This window comes from Theileria annulata, chromosome 1 (assembly GCF_000003225.4).
Source record: "Theileria annulata chromosome 1, complete sequence, *** SEQUENCING IN PROGRESS ***".
Lineage (NCBI taxonomy): Eukaryota > Apicomplexa > Aconoidasida > Piroplasmida > Theileriidae > Theileria > Theileria annulata.
In genome coordinates this window covers 2067526-2089454 of record NC_011129.2, presented here as the reverse complement: position 1 = coordinate 2089454, position 21929 = coordinate 2067526, and the positions used below count along the sequence as shown (strand labels likewise).

The window sequence follows — 21929 nt, the reverse complement described above, 5'->3', positions numbered from 1 at the left end:
AAATGACCTTCTTTAGATTATATATGTACACCTTAAAAATAACAAACGATGTGTAAATAAAATAAGATATTTCAATGTTGTTTAGAAAGTTTGTTTATTTTCCTGTAATTTAACACGTCCCCATTTGACTTAAACTTTCATAATAGATTTTGTGTTTGTTAATCCAACATTGTTATTAATTTTATCAATGGATTCGTTTCTTCTATTTCCTAATTAAATCAATGTAATTATTTTATCAAATTAATCTATTAATTACTTTAAATATTTTTTCGATTTAACTTGTTATATAATGTCTAAGGCCGTTTATGCTAGGCTTTGGATGGCCACTTCACAGTTTCAACTCAGAAGGCAGTACGGTTGGATGCATGTATGGTATGTTTTATGATATGAAATTTAATTCTATAACAATACAATTTATATCAACAACATTGTTTTTATATTTTTTATCAGGAAACGCCTTTCACCTCTAGCTCTTGTTTGTGGAGCCCTTGGACTTTGGATGTACTTCCCTGCTCTTAGCTATGATAATCAAAAACGAGTTACATTTGGTTTATGGAATCCTCCTGATGTTGGTTATTTTAAATTTTTGGCCAAAAAAGAAGATTAGATAGCGACAAACTCTTTAAAAATATATTAAGATTATATTTGTAATTTTAAACGATTTTTTATATTATAGTTTATTTTTATGCTGTACATTACTTTATTTCTTAATGCTTTTGTTGTCGTAGCCCCATGTGTATTTGTAACTTTGATAATTTCCATAATTAAGAGTCCTACAAAAATTTTCTATTCATATTACTAAAAATAATGCATGATCTTAGATATCTTCTGGATTTGGAGGAAATGTGTGAGAAATTGTACTAGTTCTTTGAAAATGAAATTATTTCCCGCTTTCTTATCGCATTTAATCTGCCTTTCTCTTACTATCGCACTGAGTTCCCCCAATTTTAGCTATGTTTCAGCAGAATTCACTGCAAATAAAGACAATTTTTTCGCAGAAAACGTTTTATCGCATCTTTATAAATTGGGAGATGAAATGTACACAGAGTCTCCGGAGAATAAAAAGCTTTTGAGACAAATTTTGGACACAACCTCGGAGTCGTTTGATTACAACGGTTATAAATGGTTATTGGAGGAAAGTATGATATGCTTAAATATACAACAGTTAGTTAATGAAGTAGATAATTGTAGATATTAATTGGTGTTAATTTTATTTAGTGACCAATAGAAAGTCAAGTAAAAGGTTTACCCAGGCTTTGGATCATCCAAGGTTCAACAAACCACATGTGAGAAACCTAATCAATTTTGATTTATAAACTATACAGTGTGACAGAGGAAGTTGGGTTGATCCTATGAGCGGATTGAGTTCCTTTGGAAACTTTCCAGGCGGGCCTTACAGAGGTTCAGGCTTCAGCTTAACCACATGGTATTTGATCACTTTATTGATTTTTTGAATTGATTTAGGATGGGAAACATGTATAAAAACGTCCATACACCCGAATCTGCGAATGGTTTTGTTTATTTAAATCATAAAAATTGCTTAGAACCGTCCGCTGCAAACATGGCGTTACAAATATTTAACATGGTTAAAGGAGTAATTCAAACAATTATTGCAATAATAGTCGATACAGTACCCCCAATAGTCATCGGAAAGTAACTAACACATATATTTCCTATTTATTTTTGCCGAGTTACACTATTTTATCCATTATTAACCATTAAATATAATTAAAAATCAGTCCTTTGCCATGTTTACCGATGTTAACTGGTTTGCCTTAAAATCTTCAAGTGGAATTAGGCCTCAACTGCATAGGATCAGTTCTGTACCCGATTGCGGCCACCGATTTTGTTATTGCTGACGTCATAGATTCCAGTATGAACGGAATAATTTCATCGTACGCATCCAAATTATCTAATAAAAATTTTCTTTCAGATTCCCTGCAAAATACGCAGCTAAGGTAGGAAGAACAGACGACTTTAGATACAAAACATGGTATTTTAAACAAAAAACAAAATAAATTATTTCTCCCAGCGCTACCTTTTACCTTGGCATGTATTGGTAAGTTCGCTATCAAAATCTAATCATTTAGCGCTAGTATTTTCCCAATGTGCGCTACTGGTGCAGGTATTTTTTTAAATACTAGTATACAGGTGTCTAACATTCTATTTAGCTCAAGTCGCTCAAACATTTCCCATATGGTACCTATTCTCAGTAATATAATAGCTAAATTAGATATTCATGTAAAGTTAGGTATATAACATTATCTCCTAAGTGTTTGCACATAATGATTGCATAATTATTAAGAGTCAATTTTTAGTTTTCCCCAATGTCTGGCGGTACTGGTGGCCTGTCCCGGATTCTGGATAGATGGTACTTTAAAATTTAGTCTAATAAGTTTTACCAGATATTGGCGCAGCCTGTGGATCAAACGTTTCAGTAACAAATTAACCTTAACTTTTATAATTTATTTTAGATTCCGCCATTTTGCTCTTTTTCAGCATTTATAAATTACCCGAGAATACCACCTCAATATACATCATACGATGCGTCGAAACTATATCCTGAAATGTGCCCCAAATATGACCCCAACCAAGGTATTTTAATCTTCAAGTCCTTATTCTTTCCCAAAACTTTATCTACTTAATATTGCTTATTGTCATTTTGTTTTCAGACCTACCACTTGACCTGTATAGCAAAAAGGACGGGTTTCACTCCTCAATAGCAGATGCATCAAACGAAAAGGCTGAGAAATTACCTCTTTATGAAAAACTAATCAGATCTCTGGAGTTTCATTACGGACCAAGACCAAAACCATGTGATTGCGAAAAAATGAAAGCCAAGTGTCAACTCCACATTCCATATCCTATACATGTAGATGAAACAATATTTAACAAATAATTTCCTTTAGATCAAGGCTTCTGAACAAGTATCAGAGACTCATTACGAGAAACCTGAACTTACAAGTGAGGATGAAAAAAGATGTTGTGAAGAATGCAAACCAATTTGGGAAGCCATTTACTCCGTTAAATAATTCTTTCGTTCTGAACTTACTACCTTTTAATTATACACCAAATATGTGGTACAAATTTCCATCTATAGACTTAAGATACATTCATAATTGAGACTCCAGTTGCTTTAATCAAAGGCTTTTCTTCTTGATACTCTGTTGTATGTCGGAATTAAATTTATCTATTGATAATGTCATTAAGAAAGCTAACTCCTATTTTTGGAACAAATAACTCTTCACCTTCATCTTCATTTATTAATTCTCCATTCTGTACATTTTGAAATTAATTAGGACATACTTTGAGATGCGATATATGAGCTTTGTTCAAGATGGTTTTACCAACAGTCTTTATTTCTGAGCCCTCCTTAGGCAACAAAGATTCCTGAATAACCTATTTTAGATTACAAAAAAACATTTAAAGATTCCCTTAAGGCGCTATTCATTCTGTTTATACATCTCGTAAAAATTTTCGGCTCTTCCTTGGGAATCATTCCTACCTTAAAATTAATTTTTAATGATAAATGATACATCAAATTGTGGTTCGTATATTCTTCTTGGTCTTGGTTTATCACGTTCGTAATTAAAAATGTTTTTTCCAGGGATTCCATACAGTCTTTGCCTTACTCTTTCTGTTAATATGGGTTGTTTTTTCTTGGGAATGAATTGTGATATTTCATCAATTTCACATCCCTTCCACTCCAGAATGCTTTTAATTAATGGTGAGCTTTGTTCAAATATTTTTTTATCCCTACTCACATTTACATTTTCAGACATTTTAAAGAGTTAAAATCACATATAAATTTAAAATCACACCAAATAATAATTCAAGTTACTTCATTATTGTAAATTGGACAATAAATGCTGGTAAGACTAGGCGCTTACACACTAGTGTTCATCTAGACAAAAGATCCAAATTCTATTAAATTCAGGATGTTAGTTCAGTAGATATAAAATTTCAATTAATTATTTTTCTTAAATTACCATTGATTCTAAAGTTTTAAACATTAATCTTGGAATAACGGTGATTATTGGTTATTTTTGAGTATTTTACAGATATTTTCCACAAATAGCCATAAATATCATATAATATTAAGAATATTCAAAGATTAACATATCTGGATTATATTTTTAATATTTCAAAACCTAGTTTTACTTCCCATTTTATAATGTGAAATTACTCAATTCTTATAGGATTTAATTCGACAAAAATTAATCTTACTTTTCATTTTTGACAAATTAGGAGATTTTAACATCACTTTTGATTTCTGAATAAAACTTCCTATGCTTCCGTTTCGATTTATCATTTTTTGCTAGTTTCTGGATGGTTTATTTAATTTACATTCCAATTAACTCATCATTCCTAATAATTCATTGAGGGACCAGACCACTTAAACACTAAAATTTAATAGAAAAACTAATTAAAGATGGACATTAGCCAATTATCTATAATATAAAGATTGGATAATATTAATCAAGCTTAAACTTGAAACAGTGGCTGGAAATAAAATTCCGAACAAATTAGGATAATAAATTTTCTTAAGATGATTATTTAGATTACAATGATTGAGTTAACATAACTCACGTGAATTTGTTATTATTTTTGGATATATTTGGTTATTCAATGAACTAGTATTCTAGTATAAAATTTTCATTATTCCATGAATGTTCCAGATGTAGGATCACTATCCAAACCAGCAGTTGAACTAGATGTTGGACTAGATGGTGGTTGCGATTCAGTTGGAGGTGTTGTTGAAACTTGAGAACTAGTTTGTGAAGAATCTAGAGCTTGTGACAAATCAAACTCTTCAGAGGTAGTACCTGATTCTGATGAAGCTGATTGCGATTTAGGAGTTGTTGAAACTTGAGACCCTTTTTGTGATGGATCTAGAGCTTGTGACAAATCAAAATCTTCAGATGTAGTACCTGATGGTGATGAAGCTGATTGTGAGGTATCGGATTCTGGAGATTGCGTTTCCGTAGCGGCTTCGGAGGTAGGAACTGCTGGTTTTGTACTAGTAACAAATGGATATTCGGGACCATCTTCTGAACTACTACCATCATTTTTATGAATCTTAGATTTCCATCCATTACTGTCCATTGTACATACATGATAGCTTTCTTTCAATATTACGGTAATTTTTTTAACATCGCTGCTGCATAAAACTTCCTTAGGGTACCTTTCATTTTGATCAAGTTTGAATACGGGATTACCGTTATGTCTTATTTCATTGCAGTTAGCCTTTTCTAAGTTATAAACATACTCATTTGTATTTTCGTCGAAAATTACTGTATACTTAGAGTGATGAACGAGTACCTGGTTATCCGAACGACCCTTTTTGTAAAATTTAACTTCGGAAGGTCCAGTAGCTTGTGATCTGAAACCACTGAATGGTTTCCATTCATGATTAATCAATGATAAAAATTGAACATATTGATCAGAAGATTGAACAGTAATAACCATTTTTCCAACATTGAAAACTACTGATGTTGGATAATGATTTCCATGCTTATCTGAATCATAAGTCCATACAGATAATTCGTCATACTTAACATGGGTACATTTAGTTCCGTAGTACATATTATAGGTTATTACTGGTCCAGTAACTTCCTTATGGAAATCAGTGGTAGGTTCTGATAACCCGTCTTCATTAGTTATGTAGAACTTTATCATAGCTGATTCCTTAAATTTGATTCTAAAAGATGCTTTGTAACCATATAATAAATTCCACTTATTATCATAGTATGAAAAGTAGGATTCATAAAGGCCCTTGGACTCAACTGTGATAATACCAGTATTTAAGTTCATTGTAACATTTGTTGGGAAATACTCTCCATGCTCATCTTCGTTATATTTCCACACTAGCTTATCATCATATACGACTTCTGTACACCTGGAGGAATTGATAAATGTATACCTGGCTAACTTTCCGGATTGTTGAAGATTATAATGGTTGATATTTTCTAGGACAAATGTTTTATTAGAAAGGTTAACAGAACTTAATTTAAGTTTATCTAGGTCATATATAGATTCAATAACCTTTAATCTTGCACCGAAGGGGGTTAGTTTCCATATTTTATCTTCGTATGTGTATACATACTCATAGTTAGATGAAGACTCCACAATAAGGGTTGCAGTCTTTTTATACAAAAGTATTCTATTCGGATACTTATCTTGATGTTCTATATCACTATACCTCCAGACTTCAATATCATCGTATTTTACTAAAACGCATTTCATATTTTCGGGAATATTATAAATAGAAACTGAATCATCACTACTTACACCATTGCTGGAACTACTTTGTTCAGTGCTATCAGCACTAGCACTGGATTCATCTTGTTCACTGGTAGCAATCTTATCACCAGACTCACCTTGTTCATTAGTATCACTCTTTTCACTGGTATCACCCTTATCATCATTGCTACTAGGACTTTTACTGGATTCACCTTGTTCATTGGTAGGAAAGGAAGTAATTTCTTCTATTATCATGTTTTGGTTTAAATGGAAAAATTTTAACTTATTAGGATCAACATGGTCAAAACTGCGTATATGGTTGTAGCTTACTGGTAACAAATTCCATTTTCTATTGTAAAACAAATATGAGTACCTATAGTCATAACCAGATTCAACCATAATATAATTCTTCTTTTTGTTTAAAACAAGAGATGTTGGATACTTATCTCCATGGTCATTACTGCTATGTATCCAAACATCTGTATCAACATATTTTATACAACTACACTTAGCATCAGATTTGAATTTGATCACGAAAAGATTCTTGGATTCATCGGGTTCTTCGACATCATATTTTAACTCGTTAACTTGAACAGTCGTGTTATTGTCCATGGTGAATAATTTTATTTTTGTAGGATCGGCTGGCCTAATTTTGGTAGATTCCGATAACTTGTAACCATAAGGTAGCAATTTCCAAATATTATTTTGTCGGGAGTATACATACCTATAGTCATAACCAGATTCAACCATAATAAATTTGTTCTTTGTATTAAGAACAACCGATGTTGGAAATTTATCTTCATGTTCATCATAATTATATTTCCAAACTTCTGAATCATCATACTTTATACAAGTACACTTAACATCAGAAGTAAAATTAATAGTTAGGGCATTTGAAGAATATACTCTTTCAAATTTACTATTGTCAAGTTCAACAAATTTATTTGTGTCAGAGGGGTCAGTTGCAAATATTTTAAATTTATCAGATAAAATTCTCAAGGTTTTAAAACCGAATGGCAATTCTTTCCAACGCCTATTATAGTACGAATAGACATATCTGTAGTAATGTGAAGATTCTACAAAGATATAATTTTTTGCTCTGTTCAAAACAACAGCTGTTGGAAACTCCTCTTCGTGATCAGTACTTAAATATTTCCAAACTAAAAGATCATCATATCTGACTTCAGCACATTTGACAGATTCCTTAAATTTGAATGTAATAAGTGTCGGATGATGTAAACTATATTTGCTCAAATCAAGATCAACAAGTTTACTTGAGTCCGAAGGATCTGTAGTCATAAACTTCAATTTGCCAGGATCAAAAACTCCTGTGGAATTATGATCATGGTTCAATTTTTCATTAGCACCTAAGGATTTAAACTGACTATTTTCGAATTGAAATATGTTACGATAATTCCTAGTTGACTCAACAACTAGATAGTTTCTATTCAAATTGTTAAAAACAACAGAAGTTGGATACTTATCTCCATGCTGAGTGGTGTGTTTCCAAACCTCGGTATCATTATACTTAATACAGGTACAATTTGAACCAGGTTTAAACTTATATTCAGTATCTGATTCTTTAACTTCATAGTCAGTTGCCTCAGCAGGTTTTATAAGTCCCAGATTACCAACTTTAGAAAGTTTCAATTTATCCTTTTCTATCGGTTGAGAAAGACTTGATTTGTATGCAAAAATACAATTTAACGTTCCATCATAATGACTGAATACATAACGGTATACGTTGGAACTCTCCAAGGTAAGAAAATTTTGATTAGTATTAACAATGATTGTATCTGGATAATGATTTCCATGATCGTTATTGTTATGGGACCATACTTGTTCTCCACCATATTTAACAGATACACATTTTGAACCTGCTTTAAATTTAAATGTTATAACATTTCCATCAGCCTTCTTGGTAAACTGAGTTTCATCATCAGTACTTAAAAACCCAAACTGATTCAAAGTAAATATTTTTAGTGAATCAAGAGATAGAAGTTTTAATGTATGTGATCTGTAACCAGAAATACATTTCCACTCATCATTCAAAAGTGTATAATAATATTGATAATGGCCTTGAGACTCTACCATGAGAAAACTAGTGTTGGTATTCAAAAACACATTTGTTAGATAATTTTTTCCATGTATGGATTTGTCATGTTTCCATACAGTAGCATCTTTATATGTAACTTCAGAGCATTTGGCATTTGGAGGAAACGTATAGTTTATCAAATGGGATTCAAGTTGTTGTTCAGTAGTTAATTTTTGCTTATCAAATTCTTGAGAAGTACCTGAAGCATCCTCGGCTAAAAGCTTAAAATGTTGAGAAACAATTTGTGATTGGTCTGCCAAAAGTGTTCCAGAATCTGATGGAACTGAAGCTTGACTCGAAGATGGATCCGGATCATTCACGAGTGAGAATTCGAAGTCAGTATTAGTCCGATACAAGTACAACAAAATTTTTCCTGGTTGATTATAGTTTGCAGTGATCTTAATTGCGTGAGAACTAGACAAATCTTTAAGATCATGAGTGCCTTTTTTAACTTTAGAAAACTTAAAACCTGCTTTGGTTTTAAACACACGATTATCATTTTCCTCTTCATACTCATACTCGTTTGTCGTTTCAGTCTTCGTAATGTCAAGTTCTACTAAAGTTGCAGGGGTTGATCCTGAAGATCCATCCTGATCCTGATTCTCATCCTGACCCTCTTGCTCTTTATCATCTTTCGTTTTATCCTCTCCCTCTGATTTCGTTTCTTTATCACCATCGTCTTCTTCCTGATCTTCTTGTTGTTCTTTGTCTGAAGATAAACTCCTTAAGCTTATTTCCTTTCTCTCACCTGACGGACTGACAACAATAAAATTGTTGTTACGAAGGTAGACATAAACTGCTTTTATATTTTTAAATTTGTCGTCATCACTATGACTCCATAAGTGTTTATCACCAAACTTAACAAGATGACAATCAACTCCAGAATTGAACTCATAACCATAAAGTAAATTATTAAATGCCACTTTATATTTTTCAGGTTTTAACATGAAGTATGAGCCTGAAGGATCATAATATGACATCTTAAGTTCGGATATTTTTGTTACTTTTGAGGTTATATTGTCCCATGTATCACTGTTAGGTGGTTTATGTAACAATATTACATCATCGTCTGTTCGTAGTAATCCCATGTATTTCTCATCACCTGTAACCATCAATGTTACCTTTTTGGAATATTCACTAGTATTTGTGGTTTCCCAAATAACTGTCTCTGTACCAATGGTTTTTGACTCTATCACTTTATTGAATAAATAAACATCTTTGACAGTAAATGTTGTAAATTCATTTTTAGTATAAAAGTCAAACTGAATGGAACTCTCAGTCTTGGTAATATCAAGTGATATCTTATTAGAAACCTGAATCCAATTTCCATCTGAATAATTTAGATGTTTGACATCACCATTAGATAGATGTATTGTTACATTTTTGGCCCTTTTAAAATCACTAAGACCATCAGTGACAACTTTGGTACCATATACTTTGATGTCTTTGGATTGCCAAATAAGTTCATCAGAACCAAGCCTAGCACCCCTGATAACCTTAGTAAAAACGGCGTTACCTCTAGCTGTGAATATTCTAACATTTTTCTGATAATCTTGAATGAAATCGAATTCATCAGTACTTTCATCCTTTCTTATATTGAGTGTAAATTCTTTTGCGGTTTTCATGGCTTCCAATACTTTGGTTTGATCATTAATACCAATTACATACATGCTATTTCTAATGAGATCTAGATAAACACCCTTTATTTGTCCCAAATCTTGATAATCATCTTTTTTATAAACTACTTTATCTTCGTAGATAATTTTACTACAGGGATATTCATTTTTAATTGTACATCCAATTGACATATGATATAAAGATATAGTATATTGATCTGGTTTTGCAATTTTTTCAACATCATTTTGGAGAGTATAAACCTTTAGGTTATAGAATTTATGCCTATCACTAGTTACGTTCTGAAATGGTTTACCTTTATCAGAGTGAAGAAACGCATATTTCATGCTGGCAAGAAATAGGAGAACTTGTTTTTCATTAGTACCAGAGGTTTCCTTAAATCTAACCTTGGTTGCATAGTCATTTCCAGAAGATTGCCATATAACTTCATCGGCACCGAATGTTTTTGGATTTACTATTTTGTTGAATCCAAAACCTTGCCTACAACTGAACGTTTTGTACACACCAATGTCATCATAATCAAACTCATTTTCAGCGCTACTCTTATTAATTTTAAGTTCTACAGGTGAGAGTGTAGGAATAGTTACTGAAACTGGTTCGATTGTATTTTCAGGCTCAGGTACAGCTGCTGGTTCCTTAGCAGGTTCAGGTTTCGGTTTCGGTTTCGGTTCAGCAGGTTTTGCAGGTTCAGCTGGTGGTGCTTCCCTTTTAATTACAACTTCCTTAGATACATCCAACTCTTTGCTTTCATCATCATAGTTAGTAATGAAAAATTTATTTGATGACAAACCAAGATAAAGTCCCTTCAATAAACCAAAATCTTCATCACTATGGTAGTTATAAACGAGTTTATTTTGATATTTAATTTGCTGTAACTCAAAGTCATCCTTGAATGTGTAACCGTATGAAAACCCATTTAACTCTACTTTGTAATAAGTCGAATCTAGTTCTTTGAGCGATTTCGACTGATCAAATGTGAAGAACTTAAGCTCCGATAGTTTGTGTCTATCATTGGTTATATCTTTCCAATCTTGATCCTCAGCAACTTTGTGAAATAGAATAAATTCAGCATTATTTAGTATCAAGACTATGTGATTGTCGTTCAACTTTAGTCTGACAAGTTTGGCGAAGTTATTAGAACTTGTATCAGCTTCCCAAACCTGTTCTTCTCTACTAAAATCTGTGGCTTTGGCTTTTAGAACCTTAGTGAATCCATAGCCATCCTTTGCAATAAATGAAGTGAGTTCATTTTTCTTATCATAATCAAACTCATTTGTAGAAGTAGTTTTACTAAGTTCAAGTTCTACCTTAGTAACTACTTCTTCCCAATTTTTATTAGTGCTTGATTTAGTAAACTCTACTTTCTCATTATTCTTCTTGTGAATCGTTAATTTTTTATCATTATTGTCAACTCCATCGAGAACTACCCTTGTGGCATTCTCGTTGGGGTTCATGGGTTTCCAAATAACTCTTCCTGAAACCCCATCCGTACCAGATGTTCCTATTACTGCTGTAAATTCGTGACCAGCCTTAGCTTTAAACTCTGCAGTATCACCAGTCCTATTGTATTCAAACTGATTGGTACCAGCACTAGCTGACAGGTTTAATTCTACATTGGTCACAGAAGTTTTGGGTGACGATTGACCTAGGACGTCTATCTGAAATTTCCACTGATTATTTTCAAATTTGCAATTAACAATTTCGGTATCGGAAATAATTGCAAATAGTTTTTCGTCACTCTTATATGCTACAGATTTCGGATAAGGCTTATTTTCTTCATGTTCCCAAACTTTCGAGGAATTATGCTCGACCTTAGTCAATTGGACACCACTCTCAAATTCAAATGAATATTCAGCACCATCCTGAACAACCTTAACCTTAGATTGTTCAAGTTTTACATAATTACCAGAACCATCAGTGGTGAATAATCCGACCTCAGATGGAATAGCAACTGAGCCAGAAGAATCTGCACTAAATGATCCGTTAGATTGTGATGAACCTTTAAGAGAAGTTTCTTGATCACTGGAAATCACAAACTTTTCCCCGTCATTTAAAAGTAAGTAAATAAAGAGATACCTAAATATGTAACCTATCCTCATTCATCCTGAAAGCAGACAATAGTCATACCCATGAGTAATAATAGCAATCCATTGGTAGGAAAGAGTTCAGGATTAGTTATTGAAGTCGAATCCTCGATCGATCAATGTCTTAGCCCAGGTGGGGATAATTAATGAGTACATTTCCAATTAATAACTTTATTTCTACAATTTATAAATTATTTAACTCTAAAACATTTTATACTAAGTTATATTTCTGAATATAATTCAGATTTTATCTTAAACTATGCAGAATCCCTCAAATAATTCTTTCAAACTAACCATTAACTCAAATCATGAAAACTTTTAATTATTTGGTAAATTCACTCTCCTTATTTTGCATACCTTGTAATTAAAATTATTTTTATTAATTTAATTTTCTGCATTCCGTTATAAATCGCCTGTTTAATCATCATATAGTATTTACAAATTGTCTTATTGAACTATGCTCACTTTGCTATTTTAAACCAATTTTATCACCAATAAATACAATTTTCCAACAATTAGGAATTCATCTAAATATTTTTATTATTAGCTGACAAAATAACTATTTGAAATATTAAAATCAATGATTTAAAATTTAATGCTAAAGTAATTATTATAATTAATTTTAAAGAGTTTGATAGATTAAATCAAATAACTCATCATTCCTAATAATTCATTGAGGGACCAGACCACTTAAACACTAAAATTTAATAGAAAAACTAATTAAAGATGGACATTAGCCAATTATCTATAATATAAAGATTGGATAATATTAATCAAGCTTAAACTTGAAACAGTGGCTGGAAATAAAATTCCGAACAAATTAGGATAATAAATTTTCTTAAGATGATTATTTAGATTACAATGATTGAGTTAACATAACTCAAGAATATAAGATTTTGGATATATTTGGTTATTCAATGAACTAGTATTCTAGTATAAAATTTTCATTATTCCATGAATGTTCCAGATGTAGGATCACTATCCAAACCAGCAGTTGAACTAGATGTTGGACTAGATGGTGGTTGCGATTCAGTTGGAGGTGTTGTTGAAACTTGAGAACTAGTTTGTGAAGAATCTAGAGCTTGTGACAAATCAAACTCTTCAGAGGTAGTACCTGATTCTGATGAAGCTGATTGCGATTTAGGAGTTGTTGAAACTTGAGACCCTTTTTGTGATGGATCTAGAGCTTGTGACAAATCAAAATCTTCAGATGTAGTACCTGAAGCTGATGAAGCTGATTGTGAGGTATCGGATTCTGGAGATTGCGTTTCCGTAGCGGCTTCGGAGGTAGGAACTGCTGGTTTTGAACTAGTAACAAATGGATATTCGGGACCAGCTTTTGGATCCGTACCATCAGTTTTATGAATCATAGTTTTCCATCCATTACTGTCCATTGTACATACATGATAGCTTTCTTTCAATTTTACAGTAATTTTTTTAACATCACTGCTGCATAAAACTTCCTTAGGGTACCTTTCATTTTGATCAAGTTTGAATACGGGATTACCGTTATGTCTTATTTCATTGCAGTTAGCCTTTTCTAAGTTATAAACATACTCATTTGTATTTTCGTCGAATTTTACTGTATACCTTGATGAGTGAACGAATACCTGGTCACCAGAACGACCCTTTTTGTAAATCTTGATTTCTGATGGTCCACTAGCTTGTGATCTGTAACCACTGAATGGTTTCCATTCCTCATTAATCAATGTTAAAAATTGGGCATATTGATCAGAGGATTGAACCGTAATCAACATTTTGCTAATATTGAAAAATACTGATGTTGGATAATGATCTCCATGCTTATCTGAATCATAAGTCCATACGGATACTTCGTCATACTTAACATGGGTACATTTCGTTCCGTAGAACATATTATAGGTGATTACTGGTCCAGTAACTTCCTTATCAAAATGAGTGGTAGGTTCTGATAACCCGTCATCATTAGTTATGTAGAACTTTAACTTAGCTGATTCCTTAAATTTGATTCTAAAAGACGCTTTGTAACCATATACTAAATTCCACTTATTATCATAGTATGAAAAGTATGATTCATAAAGACCCTTGGATTCAACTGTGATAAAACCAGTATTTAAGTTCATTGTAACATTTGTTGGGAAATACCCTCCATGCTCATCTTCGTTATATTTCCATACAGTTTTATCATCATATAGAACTTCTGTACACTTAACTCCTTGGTTCATTGTATACCTGGCTAACTTTCCGGATTGTTGAAGATTATAATGGTTGATATTTTCTAGGACAAATTGTTGATTATCAGTGTCAACAGAATGTAATTTTAGTTTATCTAGGTCATAATTAGATTCAATAACCTTTAATCTTGCACCGAAGGGGGTTAGTTTCCATATTTTATCTTCGTATGTGTATACATACTCATAATTAGATGAAGACTCAACAATAAGGGTTGCATTATTTTTATACAAAAGTACTCTTGTGGGATACTTATCTTGATGTTCTATATCACTATACCTCCAGACTTCAATATCATCATATTTAACTAAAACGCATTTCATATTTTCGGGAATGTTATAAATAGAAACTGAATCATCACTACTTACACCATTGCTGGAACTACTTTGTTCAGTGCTATCAGCACTAGCACTGGATTCATCTTGTTCACTGGTAGCAATCTTATCACCAGACTCACCTTGTTCATTAGTATCACTCTTTTCACTGGTATCACCCTTATCATCATTGCTACTAGGACTTTTACTGGATTCACCTTGTTCATTGGTAGGAAAGGAAGTAATTTCTTCTACTATGTTGTTTTGGTTTAAATGGAAAATTTTCAACTTAGAGGGATCAACTTGGTCAAAACTTCGTATGTGGTTATAGCTTACTGGTAACAAATTCCATTTTCTATTGTAAAACAAATATGAGTACCTATAATCATAACCAGATTGAACTGTAATATAATACTTCTTTTTGTTAAGAACAAGAGTTGTTGGGTGTCTATCTTTATGCTCTTCAACGTCATAACTCCAAACGGTTGTATTATCATACTTTATACTTTTACAATTAGCATCAGGGTTAAATTTGATAAGGAAAAGATCATTGGATTCTTCTTTTTGATATTTTAACTCGTTAAGTTGAACAGTCGTGTTATTGTCCATGGTGAATAATTTTATTTTTGTAGGATCAGCTGGTCTCATTTTGGTAGATTCAGATAACTTGTAACCATAAGGTAACAATTTCCAAATATTATTTTGCAGCGAATACACATACCTATATTCATAACCAGACTCCACAATGAAGAATTTTTTCTTTTTGTTAAGAACGAGAGATGTTGGAAATTTATCTTTATGTTCATCATAGTTATATTGCCAAACGTCTTTATTATCATACTTTATACAAGTACACTTAACATCAGAAGTAAAATTAACAGTCACGACATTTGAAGAATATACTCTTTCAAATTTACTATAGTCAAGTTCAACAAGTTTATTTGAGTCAGTGGGGGCCTTGGTGAGCATTTTAAATTTATCAAAGAAAATGTTTAGTGTTTTAAAACCGAATGGTAATTCTTTCCAACGCCTATTATAATATGAATAGACATATCTGTAGTAATGTGAAGATTCTACAAAGATATAATTTTTTGCTCTGTTCAAAACAACAGCTGTTGGAAACTCCTCTTCGTGATCAGTACTTAAATATTTCCAAACTAAAAGATCATCATATCTGACTTCAGCACATTTGACAGAATCATTAAATTTGTATGTAATAAGTGTCGGTTGTTGTACAGTATATTGGCTCAGTGTAAGCTCAACAAGTTTACTGGTGTCCTGATCTGTAGTCATGAACTTCAATTTGGAGGGATCAAAGACTCCTGTGGAATTATGATCATGGTTTAATTTTTGATTAGCACCTAATGATTTAAATTCGTTATTTTCGAATTGAAATATTTTACGATAACTCCTAGATGACTCAACAACAAGATAGTTTCTATTCAGATTGTTAAATGAAACAGAAGTTGGAAACTTATCTCCATGTTGACTGCTATGTTTCCAAACCTCGGTATCATTATACTTAATACAGGTACACTTTGGATCAGAAGTGAACTTGAATTCATATGAGTTCTCAACAATACTAACTGTATAATCAGTCTTGGAGAGTTCAGTATCACCTTCTCCAAGGAACTTGAGTTTGGTAATATCTAGTCTATCAGAAGTTATATCTTGCCATTCATTATTTTCAAGTTTGAATAGTTTGAACATCTTATTGGTCATTAGCATGGATAGGTATTTAACGTTATTTTCAGATTTAATCATTAACAAAGTACCATAGACATTATTTTTAGATTCCCAGATATCAGTGGTACCTTGAGATACCTTAGAGAACAGGTGGTCATCCTTAGGAGTATAAGTAACAACTCCATTCTGATCAGTAAAGTCGAACTCATTAGTGGACTGAGTCTTGGAGATGTCCAGAGTAACTTTGGTAGCGGATGTGACTGCTGGTTTGGCAACAGGTTTAGTGGATGAAGTTTGAGTTTGGGACTTAGCAGCAGGAAAGTTAGGGGTATGGTCTTTAAGTAGATTATCGTCAGAGATTTCGCTCCAGTTATCGGATTCCTTTTGGAAGAATTTAAAATTACCATCACCCAGTAGTATGGCTAGGTATTTCTTCTGATCATCGGACCTAATCCTAACCTGGGTAGCACATTCAGTACCACTGGCTGTCCAAACATCCTTAGGACCTTCAGTGACCTTAGTTAGTATACAGCCAGACTTGGGTCTGTATGTGACGACACCATTCTCGTCAGTGTGTACGAACTTATCAGTGGTCTCAGACTTTTGAAGTGCATTGAGGTTAAGAGTAACCTTGATGTCTAGTTGCTTTGTCTCATCATTGGAATTCGTGACACAGAAGTTGTTTGTAACAAGTCCCAGTCTAAATTTCCTTATCGTTGAAAAATTAGCATCATCAGTATGTTTCCAAACAACTTCTTCTCCATACATGATCTTCTTACAGATAACATCATTGAACTTAAATTTATATTCAGTATCTGACTCTTTAACTTCGTAGTCTGATGACACAATAGGTTCCATAAGTCCTAGTTTACCAACTTTAGAAAGTTTCAATTTTCCTTTTTCTATCGGTTGAGAAAGACTTGATTTGTAGGCAAAAATACACGTAAACTTTCCATCATAATGACTGAATACATAACGGTATACATTGGTACTCTCCAAGGTAAGAAATTCTTGATTAGTATTAACAATGATTGTATCTGGATAATGTTCTTCATGATCTTTATTGTTATGGGACCATAATTCATCTCCACGATATTTAACAGATACACATTTGGCCCCTGTTTTAAATTTAAATGTGATGACACTTCCATCAACCTTCTTGGTAAACTGGGTATCGTCATCAGCACTTATTAAACCAAACTGATTCAAAGTAAATATTTTTAGTGAATCAAGAGATAAAGGCTTCAATGCATGTGATCTGTAACCAGAAATACATTTCCACTCATCATTCAAAAGTGTAAAATAATATTGATAACGACCTTGAGACTCTACCATGAGAAAACTAGTGTTGGTATTTAAGAATACATTTGTTAGATAATTTTTTCCATGGATGGATTCATCATGTTTCCATACAGTAGCATTTTTATATGTAACTTCAGAGCATTTGGCATTATGAGGAAACTTATAGTTTATCAAATGGGATTCAAGTTGTTGTTCAGTAGTTAATTTTTGCTTATCAAATTCTTGAGAAGTACCTGAATCATCCTCGGTTAAAAGTTTAAATTGATCAGAAACAATTTTGGATTGGCCTGCCAAAAGTGTTCCAGATTCTGATGGAACTGAAGCTTGACTCGAAGATGGGTCCGGATCATTAACAAGTGAGAATTCAAAGTCTTTATTAGTCCTGTATACGTATAACAAAATTTTTCCTGCTTGATTATAGTTGGCAGTGATCTTGATTGAGTGAGGACTAGACAAATCTTTAAGCTCATGAGTGCCTTTTTTAACTTTCGAAAACTTAAAACCTGTTTTAGCTTTAAAGACATGATTATCATCTTTCTCTTCATAATCATACTCGTTTGTAGTCTCAGTCTTGGTGATGTCAAGTTCTACTAAAGTTACAGAGGTTGAAGATTCTGAAGATTCATCTTGATCTTGATCCTCTTTCGATTTATCATCCTCTTTCGTTTGATCATCTTCCTTCAGTTTGGTCTCTTTATCACCATCATCTTCATCTTCCTCGTCTTTTCCAGAAGACAAACTCCTTAAAGTTATTTCTTTTTTCTCACCTGAAGGACCCACAACAAAAAAATTGTTGTTACGAAGGTAGACATAAACTCCCTTTATATTTTTAAATTTGTCATCACTATGACTCCATAAAAGTTTATCACCAAATTTTACAAGATGACAATCAACTCCAGAATTGAACTCATAACCATAAAGTAAATTATTAAATGCTACCTTATATTTTTCAGGTTTTAACATGAAGTATGAGCCTGAAGGATCATAATATGACATCTTAAGTTCGGATATTTTTGTTACTTTTGAGGTAATATTGTCCCATGTATCACTGTTAGGTGGTTTATGTAACAATATTACATCATCGTCTGTTCTTAGCAATCCCATGTATTTCTCATCACCTGTAACCATCAATGTTACCTTTTTGGAATATTCACTAGTATTTGTGGTTTCCCAAATAACTGTCTCTGTACCAATGGTTTTTGACTCTATCACTTTATTGAATAAATAAACATCTTTTGCAGTAAATGTTGTAAATTCATCTTTAGTATAAAAATCAAACTCAATGGAACTCTCAGTCTTGGTAATGTCAAGTGATATCTTGTTAGAAGCCTGAATCCATTTTCCATCTGAATAATTCAGATGTTTGACATCACCATTAGAAAGATGTATTGTTACATTTTTAGCCCTTTTAAAATCACTAAGACCATCAGTAACAACTTTGGTACCATATACTTTGATGTCTTTCGACTCCCAAATTAGTTCATCAGAACCTATCCTAACACCCCTGATAACTTTAGTAAAAACGGCGTTACCTCTAGCTGTGAATATTCTAACATTTTTCTGATAATCTTGAATGAAATCGAATTCATCAGTACTTTCATCCTTTCTTATATTGAGTGTAAATTCTTTTGCGGTTTTCATGGCTTCCAATACTTTGGTTTGATCATTAATACCAATTACATACATGCTATTTCTAATGAGATCTAGATAAACACCCTTTATTTGTCCCAAATCTTGATAATCATCTTTTTTATAAACTACTTTATCTTCGTAGATAATTTTACTACAGGGATATTCATTTTTAATTGTACATCCAATTGACATATGATATAAAGATATAGTATATTGATCTGGTTTTGCAATTTTTTCAACATCATTTTGGAGAGTATAAACCTTTAGGTTATAGAATTTATGCCTATCACTAGTTACGTTCTGAAATGGTTTACCTTTATCAGAGTGGAGAAACACATATTTCATGCTGGCAAGAAATAGGAGAATTTGTTTTTCTTTAGTACCAGAGGTTTCCTTAAATCTAACCTTGGTTGCATAGTCGTTTCCAGAAGACTGCCATATAACTTCATCGGCACCGAATGTTTTTGGATTTACTATTTTGTTGAATCCAAAACCTTGCCTACAACTGAACGTTTTGTACACACCAATGTCATCATAATCAAATTCATTTTCAGCGCTACTCTTATTAATTTTAAGTTCTACAGGTGAGAGTGTAGGAATAGTTACTGAAACTGGTTCGATTGTATTTTCAGGCTCAGGTACAGCTGCTGGTTCCTTAGCAGGTTCAGGTTTCGGTTTCGGTTTCGGTTCAGCAGGTTTTGCAGGTTCAGCTGGTGGTGCTTCCCTTTTAATTACAACTTCCTTAGATACATCCAACTCTTTGCTTTCATCATCATAGTTAGTAATGAAAAATTTATTTGATGACAAACCAAGATAAAGTCCCTTCAATAAACCAAAATCTTCATCACTATGGTAGTTATAAACGAGTTTATTTTGATATTTAATTTGCTGTAACTCAAAGTCATCCTTGAATGTGTAACCGTATGAAAACCCATTTAACTCTACTTTGTAATAAGTCGAATCTAGTTCTTTGAGCGATTTCGACTGATCAAATGTGAAGAACTTAAGCTCCGATAGTTTGTGTCTATCATTGGTTATATCTTTCCAATCTTGATCCTCAGCAACTTTGTGAAATAGAATAAATTCAGCATTATTTAGTATCAAGACTATGTGATTGTCGTTCAACTTTAGTCTGACAAGTTTGGCGAAGTTATTAGAACTTGTATCAGCTTCCCAAACCTGTTCTTCTCTACTAAAATCTGTGGCTTTGGCTTTTAGAACCTTAGTGAATCCATAGCCATCCTTTGCAATAAATGAAGTGAGTTCATTTTTCTTATCATAATCAAACTCATTTGTAGAAGAAGTTATACTAAGTTCAAGTTCGACCTTGGTAACTACTTCTTCCCAATTATGATTAGTGCTTGATTTAGTAAACTCTACTTTCTCATTATTCTTCTTATGAATCGTTAATTTTTTATCATTCTTATCAACTCCACCGAGAACTACCCTTGTGGCATTCTCGTTGGGGTTCATGGGTTTCCAAATAACTCTTCCTGAAACCCCATCCGTACCAGATGTTCCTATTACTGCTGTAAATTCGTGACCAGCCTTAGCTTTAAACTCTGCAGTATCACCAGTCCTATTGTATTCAAACTGATTGGTACCAGCACTAGCTGACAGGTTTAATTCTACATTGGTCACAGAAGTTTTGGGTGACGATTGACTTAGGACGTCTATCTGAAATTTCCACTGATTATTTTCAAATTTGCAATTAACAATTTCGGTATCGGAAATAATTGCAAATAGGGTTTCGTCACTCTTATATGCTACAGATTTCGGATAAGGCTTATTTTCTTTATGCTCCCAAACTTTCGAGGAATTATGCTCGACCTTAGTCAATTGGACATCACTATCAAATTCAAATGAATATTCAACACCATCCTGAACAACCTTAACCTTTGATTGTTCAAGATTTACATAATTACCAGAACCATCAGTGGTGAATAATCCGACCTCAGATGGAATAGCAACTGAGCCAGAAGAATCTGCACTAAATGATCCGTTAGATTGTGATGAACCTTTAAGAGAAGTTTCTTGATCACTGGAAATCACAAACTTTTCCCCGTCATTTAAAAGTAAATAAATAAAGAGATACCTAAATATGTAACCTATCCTCATTCATCCTGAAAGCAGACAATAGTCATACCCATGAGTAATAATAGCAATCCATTGGTAGGAAAGAGTTCAGGATTAGTTATTGAAGTCGAATCCTCGATCGATCAATGTCTTAGCCCAGGTGGGGATAATTTTTAAAAAATTTCATAATGCAGTTATATATAATAATTCTTAACAAGTTAAACATAATAAATTAGTTAAACTAAAATTATTATTAAATTGAGCAACATTTCAATTAAAAAATTAATTAAATTTACGTTAATTCAACTAGAAAAACGCTAATAATAGTACTTAATTTTATTACAAAATTTTCAAAGAAATCCTCAGCCTCTTTATTTATATAAGATTAAAATCTCATTTATTGATGATTCTATTATTTCTTCTTCCGAACTTATGAATTATACGGACATTTCCAAAAGTTTCAAGTTTTACCATATTTATTAGAACTAACTCACTAGTTATATACTCTATATCTTAAGTATTTATTAATTTCTAAACATTCCTTTTATAGTTAAACTAATTCTTTTTTATTGTAACTATTATTTTTATTAATCCATCTATTTTGTTGTTTTTTAATATTTCCAACAATCATTTCCTGAATTTGAAATAATG

General features: G+C 32.5%; 4 protein-coding genes across 4 annotated transcripts, besides 2 other annotated features; 1 reads left to right on the top strand and 3 right to left on the bottom strand.

Moving 5' to 3' along the window:
• Positions 1-289: 289 nt before the first annotated feature.
• Positions 290-442: a sequence feature (Signal peptide predicted for TA19650 by SignalP 2.0 HMM (Signal peptide probability 0.733, signal anchor probability 0.264) with cleavage site probability 0.664 between residues 51 and 52).
• Positions 290-3032, top strand: TA19650 (uncharacterized protein; the record flags this gene model as incomplete). Its single annotated transcript, XM_949379.1, has 15 exons — positions 290-372; positions 451-572; positions 608-647; positions 865-1187; positions 1219-1286; positions 1326-1426; positions 1465-1511; positions 1545-1653; positions 1934-1993; positions 2091-2125; positions 2172-2199; positions 2319-2431; positions 2500-2595; positions 2673-2872; positions 2910-3032. 15 exons carry the CDS (start codon positions 290-292, stop codon positions 3030-3032), a joined length of 1548 nt encoding a protein of 515 aa, XP_954472.1.
• Positions 455-523: a sequence feature (1 probable transmembrane helix predicted for TA19650 by TMHMM2.0 at aa 30-52).
• A 259-nt stretch (positions 3033-3291) lies between the features above and the next one.
• TA19655 (uncharacterized protein) lies at positions 3292-3904 on the bottom strand (the record flags this gene model as incomplete). The annotated part of the gene is made up of 4 exons (XM_949378.1): positions 3292-3390; positions 3422-3505; positions 3537-3756; positions 3891-3904. 4 exons carry the CDS (start codon positions 3902-3904, stop codon positions 3292-3294), a joined length of 417 nt encoding a protein of 138 aa, XP_954471.1.
• A 755-nt stretch (positions 3905-4659) lies between these two features.
• On the bottom strand, positions 4660-12072 carry TA19660 (SfiI-subtelomeric fragment related protein family member, putative; the record flags this gene model as incomplete). Its single annotated transcript, XM_949377.1, has 1 exon — positions 4660-12072. One exon carries the CDS (start codon positions 12070-12072, stop codon positions 4660-4662), a length of 7413 nt encoding a protein of 2470 aa, XP_954470.1.
• Positions 12073-13004: 932 nt separating this feature from the next.
• Positions 13005-21320, bottom strand: TA19665 (SfiI-subtelomeric fragment related protein family member, putative; the record flags this gene model as incomplete). The annotated part of the gene is made up of 1 exon (XM_949376.1): positions 13005-21320. One exon carries the CDS (start codon positions 21318-21320, stop codon positions 13005-13007), a length of 8316 nt encoding a protein of 2771 aa, XP_954469.1.
• Between the last annotated feature and the right edge of the window lie 609 nt (positions 21321-21929).